This window comes from Desmodus rotundus, unplaced genomic scaffold, assembly GCF_022682495.2.
Source record: "Desmodus rotundus isolate HL8 unplaced genomic scaffold, HLdesRot8A.1 manual_scaffold_548, whole genome shotgun sequence".
In the NCBI taxonomy this organism is placed as follows: Eukaryota; Metazoa; Chordata; class Mammalia; order Chiroptera; family Phyllostomidae; genus Desmodus; species Desmodus rotundus.
Window position 1 is genome coordinate 1 of NW_026527641.1, and position 14,925 is coordinate 14,925.

The window sequence follows — 14,925 nt, forward strand, 5'->3', positions numbered from 1 at the left end:
CCTAGCGCCCGCCCCGCGTTCTTGTGCACCGCACCCATTGGCTGAGGCCCCTTCCGCCCGCCGCGCCCGGGGCAGGTCCAGAGCCGGGCCCCGCCCCCGCGCGCTGTGTACCTAGGGGCTGACAGGCCACCGTGACCTTGTCAAGGTCACGTCGGGGCCCGGAAGAGATGCGAGAGGCGGCAGTGGAGCGGGTTAGGGAGAGGCTGGGGGTCGTAAATATCCCACCCGGGAGCCCTTCTCGCCCGAGGCCCGGGAGGACCGTCCGGTTGCGGAGCCCAGAGTTGGAGCCTCCCGACACGTGCTTTCCGAACCCCGATCTCAGGACCCCCCGAGCCCCACACCCGCCCCGCAGCCCGGGTCTGCAGGGCCTGCCCGCCACCTTCCCCGACACCCTGGCCTGTCCGGTGTCCATCCGCGTGGCCCGCACGACCCCGGCCGCGGAGGTTCCCGAGCCCTGACACCGTGATCCCTGCAGACTCCGCTCCGGGCCCTGGGGTCCCTGCGCCAGGCCTGCGGCGGCGACACGGGCCCACCCCTCCCCCAAGCCCATCACACTCATCCTCTCAGGCTCGCTGACCCGGGAAGCCTCTGAGACTCCCTAGCTTGGAAACACTGTGGACGTTTATTTGTATTGCAACCAAATGTCATTCATCCTCACCAGCTCACGCTCACCTGCTCACCGCGCCGCCCCCGGGAAGCCCCTGAGACTCGCTAGCTTGGAAACATTGTGGACATTTTATTGCGCTGTCACCGAACGGCCCACAAGTGCCTTTTGTCACTGGATGAATTTGTATCAGATGCACCACATGTATCAGATGGATCACATGTATCAGATGGGGTCACAGCAGCGCCAACGCCAAAAACAGCTACTCAGTAGCGACTCAGAAGCAGGGATTCTTTCCCTTCCCTTCCTCTTTGTCATTCGCTTCTTTTTTTTTTTTTTTTTTTTGGTTTTGCTTTGTGTTTGTGTGTGTCCCCACCGGCAGGTGAAATCTGCAGGCCCTGGGCGGATCATGGGCGACGCCGGTAAGTGCCAGAGGCGCCCTGGGCCGGCTGTCCTCGGTGTCCTGGGACGGCCCAGCTGCGTCCTGCCCTGACCTCAGGGAGCAGGCGACAGGTGGGGGCGGGGCCTGAGGCGGGCAGGTGCGGCGGCTGGTCTTTCTGGGGAAGTGGGAGGGCAGACGGGGCACCCTGGCAGCAGGGCAGTGGGCATGCCTTGGAGGTGCTGGCACATTGCTGAGGCTTCACCTGGAAGGGGTGGGGAATGTGCCCACGGGGTCCAGTGCAGGAGGCTGCGGCCACCCTGGGGTGCTGGGGCGGCGGCCAGGGAGGTCGTGACTTCTGAGCGGGGAAGGAATTTGCTCCGCGGGCTGTGCCTCTGTACTGTGGATTGGAAAAGAATCCATCTGCCCCGGGTTTTATCCCAGGACCAGCCTGTTTGGGCGTGGAGGGGCGGGCAGGCCAGGGACTCTGGGGACATGTTCACTCCCCACTTGGCCAGCAGGGGCAGCAGCCCGAGCTGCTCATTCAGGATCAAGTTGGTTGGTGTGTCCTCACACCTGGAGCTGGGTGCTCCTGCTTCAGTGGCTGTGGCAGCTTTGTGGGCAGGTTAACCTCTGTGTGATCCGTCCATCCCCTTCCCCAGGCACCTACATGGCCAGGCCCACCCACCGGTCACCACCGCCCTGCTGGCGCCTCGCAGCACCCGAGGGTCCCTGGATACGGGGACCTGACAACCAGATGCTTCCGGAATGGGAGAATGAATGAAGATTTGTCTCTCTTGCTGACTGGGCTCAGAACACAGAACCATAGAAAGCATCACGTGAGGGGTTTAGACTCACACAGAGACCTACTGGGTGCAGTGCAGGGAGCGGGAGAGATTTCCCCCCACGGAGGCTGGTCTCCCCTTCCTCAGCACTGTCCCCAGATTTAATGACAACTTGCACAGGGTCAGAGATCAGCACCTGCAGGGCCCCCCGGGTACTATGATTCAATCTGTGTCCCCGGGTATTGGAAAGACATTGAAAAATGCATAGTTGCATTTTCCAAAACGGGCCAGGTGCAAGTTTTAAAGACATCACCTCTCAGGGGAACACTGAGAACCAGTCAAGAAGGGGATGGCCTGAGACACGGGAGCTGGGAGCCAGGCCCTGCCTGTAAGCTACCTGGCCTGCTGGATGGCCAGCAGGGGGCGTGGTGTGGGCACTCATGGGGACGCAGGGGGAACCTGACAGGGAAGAGGAAGGGCTGAGGCCATGTCAACACAGGTCATTTCACTAAGGCCTCATGCCCCGGGCTCTTCCCCACACCCACCCCCACAGGGCACCCCATGCGCCCCGCCGAGACAGCCCTGTGTCCAGGGCACACCCACACCCCCCTGAATGAGCAAAGGAATGAGGAAACTACACCCCAGGGCAGGGGTCAGGTCGGGCAGCGACCCCCCCCTGGAGCTCCCTGTGCATTCCTGAAGAGGAAAACCCTTTGAGGAGGGAGACACAAGTGAGCGCCCACCCCGCCATCCCTTCCGAGTGGTCTCAGGGGACCCGGGACCCTTCCCCAGTCCCCACACGCGTTACCTGGCCCGTCACTCTCCAGCCGGGGGTCTCCCGTGGGTGGGTCCTCGGCTAAGGGCGCACAGGTGAGTGGAGGTCCAAGGTGTCCATCCAAAACTGTGCGTTCGTGGGTGTGTGTGATTATGTACACTGTACGAACCATATGTGTGTGTATCTCGTACAACACTTTCCAGACTCCGATAAAATGCGTTCTCACACAGAAAACCACGTGAGTGTAAGCTGTGTGTCTGACAGTCTACTTCAATGGAGATGGAAGGGGTGTCTGGAGGACACAACCTCTCTCCCTTACCACTGCCTCCCGCTCACCAGTGTGCAGGCACTGTCTCAACCTTCAGCAAACACACACTTTACCGAAACACAGTCCCAGCTGCAGAGTATGGGGGCATGTCTGGTGAACAATCACCTTCATCCCATGAACCTCACCTGCCTAACCTGTGAGCTTCTAAGAGGCTGTTTAACCAGTGGGGAGGCAGAGGAGGACGATCCCCCACAGGGGTCAGCAGGACAGGACAGCTGTGAGGTCACAGGGTCACAGACGACCAGCTTGGAACATGAGAAGGGGGAGGAAACGCACAGGCCGGTGGACAGAGGGCGGCGTGGACGTGGCCGCTGCTCTGGAAGGAGCTGGCCAGGAGGCCCCCCTGCCGGGGCCCCTACAGAGGACCAGTGGCCCGGCATCGTGGAGGGAGGGACCTTGGTTGTTGCTGCCCTTGTTCCACATAGCCCCCCAAACAAGGTCCGAGAGCCAGTGATGGACACGTTCTTTCACCTGGGGGGTGACACCGGCCCTTGCAGCAAAAACTCCACCGGACGGGCCACACTTGGGGACTGTGGGCCGGTGTCCGCCCGGGGGAATGACCCTGTGACCAGTGTCCTAGTGGCCGTCAGACTCTGGTGGCCAGGACCGCGTCCACAATGCTCCCGACGTATGCAGCCCGCACGTCGGCAAAGCCGTGTGCCTGCAGCAGGCTGCGGTACTCGCTCAGGGTGCGCTCGCGGCCCAGGGTCTGCACCAGCATGTTCAGCGACTGCACCACGGCCGCCCGGGCCTCTCGCTTGTCCTCGCCCGGCAGCATTTCCAACACCAGGAGGCCGCCACCTGGGGGCACGAGAGTAGCTGCTGGGGTCCTGCCCGGGGACGCAGGGGAGGGGGCCTCAGGGACTCCAGCCCTCATGCAGGACAAGCTGCACACAGATCCCGCCAGGCTGGGGAGCCAGAAGGGGACACAAAGAGAAACAGACAGACACACATGGAGAGACAGGAAGACAGGGACAGAAGAGAGAGGCATAGGAAGACACAGGGAGGCACAAAGTGAGAGACAGACAGTGAGCAGGGGCGAAGGAAGGGATGATGGGGTGGTAAGAGGGGCGAGGGCAGTGAGGGGTGCCTAGTGCTCTGCGGGGAGCCGCCAGGGCTGCCCTCAGGGAACGCCCTGCATAGGACACAGGGGGGAATTTGTATTATGGGGGAGCCCCCGTGAGCCCAGTGGGGACCACGTGACAGGATCCTGGACCCCAGCTGCTTGGAGCAGCAGCAGTACCAGCCGTCTTTAAAAAAATGAAATGGTCTTTTTGTGTCTTAAGAAAGGAACTAAGAGACACGGCCTCACCTGGTTTGCAGCTGCTGGAGATGCGGCTCAGCAACTGGTGCACCTTGTCATCAGACCAGTCATGGAGGATTCTGCAGACAATGTAGAGGTCGGCCTCCGGGAGCGAGTCTCGGAAAAAGTCCCCTGGTTTTAACAGCAAATGAGTCATTCTGTCAGGGACTCGAGAACCAGTTGTCCCCAAGACGGAAATGGGAGGCATCGCCTCTATACTGAAATGAAAAGGGAGGCTGCTTGCAGTGGGGTGAGTATGTCCCCCCAAAAGACATTCTGTGTCCTAATGCCACAAACTGCAACCATATGGAAACGGACTTTGCAGAATGGAAGAGGGGAGGATCTGAGAGGAGGTCGTCCTGGGTCAGGTGGCCCTGTGTCCAATGACAGTGTCCTTAGAAGAGACAGAAGAGACCACCCAGACCCAGGGGAGAAGCCACGTGGAGACAGAGGGAGGGACTCCTGGAGCCCCCTGAGCTGGAAGAGGCTGGAAAGTGCCTCCCTGGAGCCTGTTTAGGCAGCGGGGCCCTGGGGCACGTGGACCTCCAATGTCTGGTGTCCGGGATGGGAGGTGACGGATGTCTGTGCTTTTAAGGCGCCCAGTTTGTGGAGTTTCTTTTTGTAGCCATAGAAGAAAACCCATACCCAGAGAAAGCCATTGAAAAAACGACATCCTGGCTGTACAGTTGGCCAGGGTTACATTGTTACTAGGCAGCGAGGGCAGCTGCCTGGGTCTGCCCTCAGCATGGAGCTGTTTTTCTTGTTATTCTTCACACGACACAGTGTAACAACCCCACACAGCGCGGACATTGTGTCAGCGGTTATAAGTAATGTAGACAGGATTTGACGTCCACAGGAGGCAGTGCATCGCTGAAAAAGTACTCAGTCATCTTAAACAAAGGACTCGAGTGCTGAGGATTTGCTGCTGGATGGGGGTCCTGGTACCCTTCCCGGGTGGACAAGGGACGGCTATACAGATGGAGGTGAGCACAGCACACAGGGACACACATACACACCAGCACAAACACACACCCGCAGATGCACACACAGGGGCACACTCAGGGTCAGAGGTCAGCCAAGTGCTGACCAGATGGAAAGGCACAGAACCACTTACCTGGCACGAAGCTGACCTGCCCTGTCTGTGGTCCACCGGGTTGGAAATACACAGCGTCCTCGACGACCTCTGGCAGGTCAAACACGGTCACCTTCAGACCTGGGTACTGCCGGGCCAGCTGGTAGGCCAGGGCGCCTGTGCAGCCTGGGGGTGAAGTCACAGACTTTACCACCCGCCCTTCCCAGCACTTAGGGATCCCTGTGTGAGACTCCAAAGTGCGACTGACGCAAAACCGAGCAATGTTCTAGAACGTGGATGAATACCTGTGCTGTGAAATAAGGCCACGGGTGCAGATGGCTGATGTCCCTATGGGCCTCTCAAGATCAAGAACACACAGGTGAGCAGTGAGTGGGGCTGGGCACTGTGTCATGAGGGAATCCTCAAGGCAAGATGTAGGGGCATCATAACCTTCCCTACTCCTTTCTGCTGTGGGAACGCAGATGTGATGGCTGGTGCTTCAGCAGCCACTCTGGGTCACCAGGAGGAAGGGTGTGCAGAGAGAATGGGGAAATGCAAACTGGCAGCTCAGGAGTCCTCTGGGGACTCTCATCCCATTACAGCCCCTGGGCAGGTGTCTGCTCCTCCTCCATCCTCCATCCTGGGTGAAGACTGGCCAAGGGTGCACTGGAGGGCGTGTGGGGCACCAGCATGATGAGTTGGGGACAGGGGGTCCCGTTCTCTCCCTGACTGGGCAGCCACCAGAAAGGGCCCCACAACCTGTGCTGGGGGCTGGTTGATCCCCAGGACCTCCTAGTGGTTGGGACCTTCTGCCCAAGCCCAGACCCAGCCTGACCAAATCTGAGTCCTTGGGGTGCTTTTTAAACAGATAAACCTGTTTTCGGTCTTGTAAGCAGGTGAAGCCCCAGTGACTTAATCCAACAAAAGAAGTGCACGGGGCTGGTGGCACCAATTCCTGGTGGGGAGTCCTCACCTCCCAGGTCACAGGCGGAGGAGAATCGGGACAGGTCGAAGGCCGTGGCTGCCTGGCGAGCAGCCACGTTGATGAGGCCGTGCATGGCCCGCATGAACTGCAGCTTCTTTTCCTTGTTCCGGTAGAAGGAGTCCTAAAGCAGAGCAGGGTGTGAGCAGACAGGCACACGCCAGGGGTCCTGCACTCGGGCGGCACTCCTAGCTGGCACGTCCCTGGCACAGGGGCTCAGCACGGCTCGGGGGTGGGCATAGGGCTCCTCAGGAGACACAGCAGTCTTACAGGTCAACCCCAGAAGCCTCTCTGGAGGAAGGGGACATGGGGACCGTGGGGACAGGGGCTGTGGAAGTGCTTGCGAACTGGGGGCTCCTGTGTGATGCACCAACTCATGGGAAAACAGCGTTCTGTCTGTTAGACGGCCGGACCACTTCCTGAGGGAGCCCTGTCTGTCTGGTCCTCTACTCCCCGGGATGCCCTGCAGCTGTGACCAGCCCGCACCCCATGGACCTGTGACCCCACTGTCTCTCCCAGAGTGGCATCTTTCAGTACTCCTGGCATCTAGAAGGGAAAAGCTCAGTGGCTTCCGAGAGTCCATGGCCCCCCAGGCTGGACAGGGATCCTGGCCCCAGGGGTCCTTTCCCCAAACCCACACATGGAGGGAACACCCTCAGTGAGGCCACCTGGAACGGGTCGTCCACTGTGATCTGCAGAGCCCTCTGGTGCTGGTTGGCCCCCTCCCGGATGGCAGACTCCAGGTGGTTGTAGAGGTGCCAGCTGTGGTTGTTGTTGTGTACGGCCAGGCTGTGGAGGGAGTACTCGCCATCCGACAGCAGGTACAGGCTGGCCAGGTCCGTGTTGCTGTAACCTGAAGTGACAGGTGAGGTCCTCACAGTGACACAGGAGCTGGACTCCCCTCGGGATGCACAGCTGATTTGCACGGAGGACGACCACGAAACCATCCCCCTGACAATTGCACGCCGCATGCTGGCAGGCAGCTCCGCAGGCAGCCAGACGCAGCGGGTGCAGGTGCCAATGGAGGTGAGAGTTTCTCCCACAAGAGGTTCCCCCTAAGGGCCCTGGGACGGTCACTGAGCCTGGCTGTAGTCCATCCACCCATCCATCCATCCATCGGCCGATCTATCCATCCCTCCGTGCCCCTACACTGTCAACAATCCATCCATCCACTCCTGTGCCTATGTATCCATTTTTCCATCTCTCCATCAGCCTAACTAGCTACCTATCCGATTTTTCACCCATGCATCCCTCCACCATCCATCCTCTTATACGTTCTTCCATCTATACTCATCCATCCCCCACCCATCCTTCCACCTTTCCAAACCATCCATCATCCATCCATCCATCCTCCCACCATCCATCTGTGCACACGTCTTCCTACTCATCTATCCATCCATCCCTACAAACACTCATTCACCTTCCTATCCATGCGTCCATCCATCCACCCATCCACTTGTCCATCTGTCCATCTATCCATTTATCTTCCTATCCATGCATCCTCCCACCATCCATCCACCCAGCCATCCATTGTACCTGTCCACCCACCCACCCACCCATGTCTCTATCACCGCCCCACCCTGCACCTCGTCTGTCTATTGGAATAACCCGTGTCTGTGAGGTGCACACGGCAATGTCCTGTTTGCACTCCGTCTCTGCAGATCCCTGAGACACACCCTCTGATACCAGAGACATAAGGAGCCGTTCTCGTCACACACGTGTGTGTGCAAACACGCACACACGCCTTTTCCTTTCTTCCATCCATCCTGTGTCTCACCCTCTGGGGGAACAGCCAGGCTTCCGAGGGCAGAGGGACAGTGGTGAGGTTGTCCCTGCCTGGGCTCAGAGGCCACGTTCACTCAGTGACTTGCTTCTGCCTTCTGAGATTCTCTGCAAAACACCTCCCAGTCCCCTTACCTCTGTCTGTCTTGTCCAGGAGCCCGAAGGCCACACAGATGTCCAGCAGGTGTCCAGTTCCGCACTCAGAGGCGTCGATTTTCCTGGCAATGTCCACGGTACTCAGGGGGCCTTCGTCTCTCAGTAAATCAAACACCTTCATCTTGCAAGCCGTGAACAGGGCCTGAGCAGGAACAGCAGGCGTGCTTACGCTTGGCATGTGGCTCCGCAAGGGCTCTTCACCCCCCACAGTGCAAAGGTGGAGGTCAAGACGGGCCAGACCACGCCCCTCACCCATGGGCCTCTCTTCCCCACAGCACAGAGGGTTGAGGCGCCAGCTGGTACCCGCCCTGCACAAGGTGTAGGCAAGTGAGTGCCTGTCAAGCAGAGACCGTCCCGTGGGAGAACAGCCATGTGCAGCTGCTGTGGGCTGAGCTGTGACCACCCGCACCCACCAGACAAGCCCCGAGTGCAGGAGCTCCGCAGGGGACTGTGCTGGACACAGAGGTCCGGGCCCAGGTGCATGGGTTCCCCATGCTGCCCAGGACACATGCGCTCACGTGACCTTGAGAACTGTTACTCAAGCTCTCTCTTTGCCACGGAAAACCCTCTGTGACAGCTGAGGCATCTCCAGAAATGCAAGACACTGAGCTGTATGGAGAATGAATGAACAGGAGGGACCAGACAGGTCACCTGCACTCTGAGACTCCCTGCAGCATTCCTGCTTGGTCAGTAAGCCTGGCCAGGGGGAGGCCTTTGTGACGTGAGGTAAGGAAGGGCTGAGTGGGCGCACAGATGGATGGGAAGATGAATAGATGACAGACGAATACAGGGACGGACGGTTGCACTGATGGGCAATGAGTGATTGATACACAGGTAAACAGACACAATAGATGCGTGGATGGATGGATGGACGGACGGATGGGGGGATGGTTGGGGGATGGGTGGATGGATGGTGGATGGATGGGGGATGGAGGGAGGGATGGATGGATGGGTGGATGAATGGTGGATGGATGGAGGGATGGAGGGATGAATGGGGGCTTGATGGAGGGATGGATGGAGGGGTGGATGGGGGGATGGGGGGTGGATGGATGAATGGGGGCTTGATGGAGGGATGGATGGAGGGGTGGATGGATGGATGAAGGGACGGATGGAGGAATGACAGGACAGAAGGAGGAAGGACAGGGGGAAGGAAGGAAGGGTCGCCAGACATGGCGGATGGAAGGATGGACGTGGTAGGCGGATGGGCGGATGGAAAAGTGGATCTCAGACCCATAGCTGACGGATGGGAGAGGGAAAGGGCCACCTGCTGCAACCGCAGCACAGCTGAAACTTGGGACGCTGACTCGTGCTGCAGATCACTGATTGAATTCCTCTTTACGCAAATGAGGGAATTTGAGGCCCAACCCAGCATTCCCCTCTTTCTTTCCTAGGTCCATGAGGTCACAGGAGTGGAGAAGGGGAGGATGGTGGGAGGGGGCAGGCCCGCGTCCCGCAGCCTGAGCCCTCCCACCAAGCACCGTCACTCCCCAGGGGCCTTCTAGGAAATGTGGGAGAACCCAGCAAACTCTACTGTTCCCGGAAGTCCCTCTGTCCCAGCCACCTAGTGGTGGCAGATGATCAGCAAGGACACTATTAGGGACTGTACTGTGGCTCCAGAAAGATAAGCTGAAGTCCTCACCCAGCTACATGGGAACCAGATGCCATTAGTGAAGGATCTGGGAGGAGGTCGTCCTGGGTCAGGGTGGTCCTGTGCCCAATGACAGTGTCCTTAGAAGAGACAGAAGAGGAGACGCAGATGCAGAGAAGTCACATGGAGACAGAGGCAGAGAGGAGAGAGACACAGCCACCAGCCCAGGGACGCCTGGAGCCCCTGCAGCTGGAAGAGGCGGCAAGGACCCTCCCTGGAGCCTGAGGAGGGAGTGCGGCGCTGGGACACCTGGATTTCAGACGTGTGGCCTCCAGGACACACAGAGCATGAATTCCTGCTGCTGTTTTGAGCCCCGATTGTGGGCCTTACTCACGGCCTCCCCCGGACCCTAGTGCAATACCTTGGACACTTTGTAGCCATCTATGAGTTCCACGACCGGAGTCGGGGGCAGGCTCTCCACCGTGGGTCTCCGACCTGCGTCCTTCGTGTCCTTCCCGCCCTCGGCCCGGGGCCGGTCGCGGACCCCCTGAGCCCCTCCCTGACTGGACCCTAGGCCCTCCACGTCGCTGGGGTTGTCAAAGGTGTCCACGGCAGGGATGGAATCTTGTTTCTCCCGCTGCAGGTCCTCGGGGCGTGGTGGATAGAACAGCTCAGCCAGCTTCTTGCAGAAGCGGTTCAGGGGGAAGCCCACCACGTTGAGGAAGTCCCCGTGGATGGACTCCACCAGCATCCCGCCCAGGGCCTGGATGCCGTAGCCTCCGGCTTTGTCCCTGAGTGTGGGGGTGGGGTGGAGGGACCAGAGAGAAGGGGAACAGAGAAGGGGAGAGATCAGAGGGTACCTCTATGGCGTCGGGTGCCAGCACCACGGCCAGGGGCCCGTGGAAATCATGAGACCAGCACAGACCAAACCCAGCAGGGGGCTCCAACATCCCTGCCACTGGCTGGCTCCTGCTGGGAAGTCCGGCTCCAGCCCAGTGTCCTCCATCCCCCTGAGCCCTGCCTGCCAGCACTGACGAGGGGGAGCTGGTGTCCCATCCATCCCCAGTACACGGCCACTTCTGGGCACCACAGGAAGGACCACACTGTGGCTGTGCCCTGCTGCTGCTGGGGTCCTGGCCTCACACGTCACTCGGACCCTGCCTCATGGGGGTCCCCAACCCAGGTGTCCCTGTTGCCCGTGCTTATTCCTTTTATGGGGGCAGAGGGGCCTTGGAAGCCCCTTGCTCCACCCTGACCGAGCACCCGGGACTGGTATATCCTGGCCCTTCCACTTCTGTCCCCAGACTCCCATCCATGACAAGGCTGGACCCTCATATTTAGGGCACAAAGACCACGCCCTGCCTGTGCCGCAGGTGACCCCCCCAACCCCCGGTGCTGTCCCTGTGGCCAGTGTCCCCTGTGACAGAGAGCAGGTCAGTCCAGCATCTGTTCAGAGCCTGAGCCATGGGAGGGACGAGGAGACCAGCTGCTGGGCCCTCCCTCCATGGCGGGGACTGGCACCATCTCCCCCGCTAGGTCCCTGTGGGGGGCACGGGGAGACACTCACATGGGCTCCCCACTGTGGATGTACTCCCACAGCAGCTCCTCCGACAGCTGCGAGAACCTCACCCGCGTCTCCTCGTAGAACTCCCAGACGTCCATGTCCAGCTTGCCGCCTGCAAGGACAGAGCTGGCCCTGAGGACACATCGCCTCCACGTCCCCACGCGGGCCCCCCTGCACATGCATCCAGACACGGCACTCGAGGTGCTCAGAGGTAACCCCAGAATTCCGGTCACCCCGACTTCCCAGGCAGGGTGGTCGGTAGGGATGCTGGGGAAGGCACTTGAGTTGTCCCCTCAGGCCCTGGTCATCCAGAGTCCCTGGGACCCTCCTCGACCCTGGGACAGAGGCGGAGCTGCCCTGGTACCTTGGCTGGAGCAGTGGACGATGGCCACGCCCGTGAACACGCTGTGTTCTTTCCCGTTCAGCCTGCAACAGAAGTTACGCCCGTGCGCATGGAATGTCTGGGGCAGGAGCTGAGTGGGACCCACGTCCCCAGTCCCAGGGTGACATTGCACCCCAGGGCCAGGTGTCCCTTGCACTTGCAGCCCTATTCCCCCATCGTCCTGTCCGGCAGGCCTCCAAGGGTCCTTCCCAGACAGGCAGGTGGAGGTGCCGGCAGGAATGGGGTCACCGCTCTGAGAGTGGGTCGCAGCCACGGGTGTTGCTTGCAGGACCCCACATCCAGGCCACTGGGGAGCACAGGGCCCCCCGGAGCGGCGGGCTGTGGAAGGTAGACCCACAGGGGACTGCTTGCTCTCCCAGGGGGAAAGGGACACAGGTCCACAGGACCCGTCGGGCCCAGGGCCCAGGGCGGACCCAAAGCCCTGACTCGAGCACCAGCTCAGACCTGCTGGGCTGTGGGAAAGTGAAAGAGGGAGGGGGTTGGCGGGGGGGAGCCCTGCTCAGCGGGATGAGTATGGATCAGAATGAAGATCAAGGTCGTGTGGATTTCCACTCCAGTCCCGTCTGTGTGAAAGTAATGCAGCCTAAGTTCAAGATGCTGGGTCTGTCCTCTGTTCTGACTCACGAGGCTGACCAGTGAGGCCACGCCGTCACCCACAGGACCAAGGCCCCTCCCCTCATGCCGGGCACCTCCCCTCTGAGGAGTGCAGGTGTCCAGGATCTGGGCCAGCGGCCCCCACCTGGACAGCATGCTGTGGGCGTCTGCCTTGTCCACGGGCTTCTCCAGGATCAGCCCCTCCAGCGCCTGCAGGGGACAGAGAGGGCCGTGTCCACTCCCCATGCCAGGCCTGCAAAGGCTGCCCTGTCTACGTCTGAAACTCTTCTTAAAATTCGAGGTGAGAGTCACCCGGGACACGTAAACCAGGCTGCAGGCCCAGGGTGGGACTCACCACGATAGTGTCCCCACCGATGACGATGTCAGGGGCCCGCAGGTCTTTCTGCAAGAAATCCGAACTTGGCTTCAGAAACCACGCATTTCTGTGGTTTGGTGCACGGCAACAGCCTCGCTGGTGGGATCTGGGCTAACTTCAGAGAGCAAGGCTGGTGTGTCCCCTTGTGCGGAGTGGGGACAGAACTGTGACCCCACATACTCCCCCACAATATGTGTTCTACCTCGTGCTTGGGATGCCCTTACATATTAACAAATATGAGTTTCTCAATGCTCACTCGTTTATTCCATTACTTACACTATAACCTACAGTGCAATTATTATCCCAACTGACATAAGATGTTACTATAACATGTACTGATAAGTTACATTAATTCTATATAGTGGAAGACACTATTGTATTCATTATAATAGGGAATGTTATAACATGTAGTAATAGATACATTAACAAAAGATACTGTTATATTAATTACAATGCTCCAGTACAGCGCAACAATGTAACTCATAATCTATATTGTACAGATGATACTATTAGCTACCATAGTATGTTATAAAGTAACACATGGTAATAGGTAAGCTACACAAATTCTTTACTGTAAATGACACTGTGAGGCTAACTGGGATAGTCTATTACATAGTAACAGAGCAGCAGACCCGCTACGTCAGTTCTCTGTGGCGAGCTGTACTACATAGACGCTGCGTGAACATAAGAGTGTTCTACACTGCGACACTCAGCATAAGTAAGCTGCTCTACTGCACACTGTGATGGGCATTTAGGTAACATGCCTACTTAACACCTGACCCCCTGCCCCGCCACCTCCCCCCGTAGCCCGAGAACCTCAGGCTGCAGAAGCAGGGCCCTTGCCTGGTGCATCCTCCTGGCCACCTCCAGGGCCTTCTGCTTGGCCGTTTCCATGGCATACGCATAAGGTGTGGGGAATGAGGCTTTACTGAGCTTCTCTGTAAACCTGGAAGGAACCACCTCGAACCTGAGCCCCTGCAATGGGAGAAGAGGGGCTGTGAAGGTGTGGGGAACGCAGGAATGCCCAAGAGCATGGGTTAGGTTACAGCCAGTGTGGGTTCTCAGTCCCTGTGCCCGACACTGAACTTTCACCAAGAGTCAGTTCCCACAGGGCCGGGGCGGGGGACCTAGAGGGAAGGACTGTGTGCACCCCGGTCACCCAAAGGCCCCAGGGGCAGTGTTGACAGAGGACTTGGGCACACAGATCCTCAGGGTCAAAGGGCTCCCAGATGTCCCAAAGGCCTATGTTCCACCCCCTCCGGGGCCCAGTGACTGGAGATATACTGCCCGCAAAAACGCAAAGGAAAAAAATGCTGACCTGGCAGGACAGTCCCTTGGGGAGGACAGTCATGGACACTGACACCGAGGGTCCGCACTGTGTGTCCTGACCACAGAGGGTCAGCAGCCCCTCTCCTTGGCGGCCCTACAGACCCACGGGGCTCTGGCCCTTCCCCTCTCCCAGCAGCCCCAGGATAGGGGCAGCCCTGCAAACACACTGGCTTGCCCTGCCACGTGAGCCAGGCCACAGGTCGCCAGACCAGGAGGCCTGGCCTGAAGCCCCTGAGCCCAGATGGCAGAGGTTCCGCTTCCCCAGGCCCACAGACCCGCACACCGCAGCCCCAAGCCCCACAGCCCCTGTCTCCAGGTCTCGGCCTGAAGACTGTGGACTTAAACCTCGTCACCAGCCGTCACCGGGCCCGCGTCACTTGGCGCCCCGTTGTCAGCAGCCCTGGGTCCCTCGGCCCCAGGAGCAGCATCCTCCTGCTCGGCCCAGGAAACCCGACCCCTCCCCGACCCGGACATTCACCGCATTGCTTAGGATCTCCTGGCGGCGCGGGGAGGCGCTGGCCAACACCACGCGCTTTTCCAACAGCTTGCGGATCACCGGGTACAAGACCATCGCGCCGAACCCGACGCCCAGCTCCCTGCGCCGCGAGCCTGGTCCGCTCTGCACAGCAAGCAGCCCACAGCTCCTCAGCCCCGGAAACCGTGCCCCGGCGCCGGAGACCGCGCCCAGCCGTCGGGGTTCCGCCCGGAAAAACACCGCCTCGAAAACAGTTCCGTTTCTGGGCCTGAGCCGCACCGCCATGCATTCTAGAATGCGGTGTGTCAGGATCTTGCATCTTGTGGGACGGTTTCTGAGCTCTATGGTCTCTAGAGTAAGCGGTTTCCTAGGATACGGTTTCCAAGGATACGGTTGCCTTGGATACTGCATTCTAGAATGCGGTGTGTCA

The 14,925-nt window shown here is 59.5% G+C and overlaps 1 protein-coding gene across 4 annotated transcripts; it reads right to left on the bottom strand.

Moving 5' to 3' along the window:
• Nucleotides 1-2,038: 2,038 nt before the first annotated feature.
• On the bottom strand, nt 2,039-14,747 carry LOC112313316 (probable bifunctional dTTP/UTP pyrophosphatase/methyltransferase protein). 4 transcript variants are annotated; one of them, XM_053917957.2, is made up of 13 exons: nt 14,499-14,747; nt 13,508-13,666; nt 12,671-12,718; nt 12,461-12,525; nt 11,683-11,744; nt 11,322-11,430; nt 10,176-10,545; nt 8,146-8,308; nt 6,897-7,081; nt 6,220-6,352; nt 5,289-5,432; nt 4,184-4,306; nt 2,039-3,672 (listed from the first exon to the last, which is right to left on the bottom strand). In XM_053917957.2, the coding sequence occupies exons 1-13, from the start codon at nt 14,589-14,591 to the stop codon at nt 3,458-3,460; spliced, it is 1,869 nt and encodes a 622-aa protein (XP_053773932.1). In that variant the 5' UTR covers nt 14,592-14,747; the 3' UTR covers nt 2,039-3,457. The 4 variants fall into 4 exon arrangements, with proteins under 4 accessions (XP_053773932.1, XP_053773929.1, XP_053773930.1 ...); XM_053917954.1 differs by having other exon boundaries at nt 13,535-13,666; nt 14,499-14,746; XM_053917955.2 differs by lacking the exon at nt 12,461-12,525.
• Between the last annotated feature and the right edge of the window lie 178 nt (nt 14,748-14,925).

Excerpts from the sequence above, each read along its gene's own strand:
- LOC112313316 (XM_053917957.2), bottom strand. The coding sequence starts at position 14,591 with ATGGTCTTGTACCCGGTGATCCGCAAGCTGTTGGAAAAGCGCGTGGTG. Across the intron at positions 12,526-12,670 it reads TCGGTGGGGACACTATCGTG|GCGCTGGAGGGGCTGATCCT; the intron begins GTGAGTCCCACC and ends TGTCCCCTGCAG. Across the intron at positions 11,745-12,460 it reads GCCCACAGCATGCTGTCCAG|GCTGAACGGGAAAGAACACA; the intron begins GTGGGGGCCGCT and ends CTTCTGTTGCAG.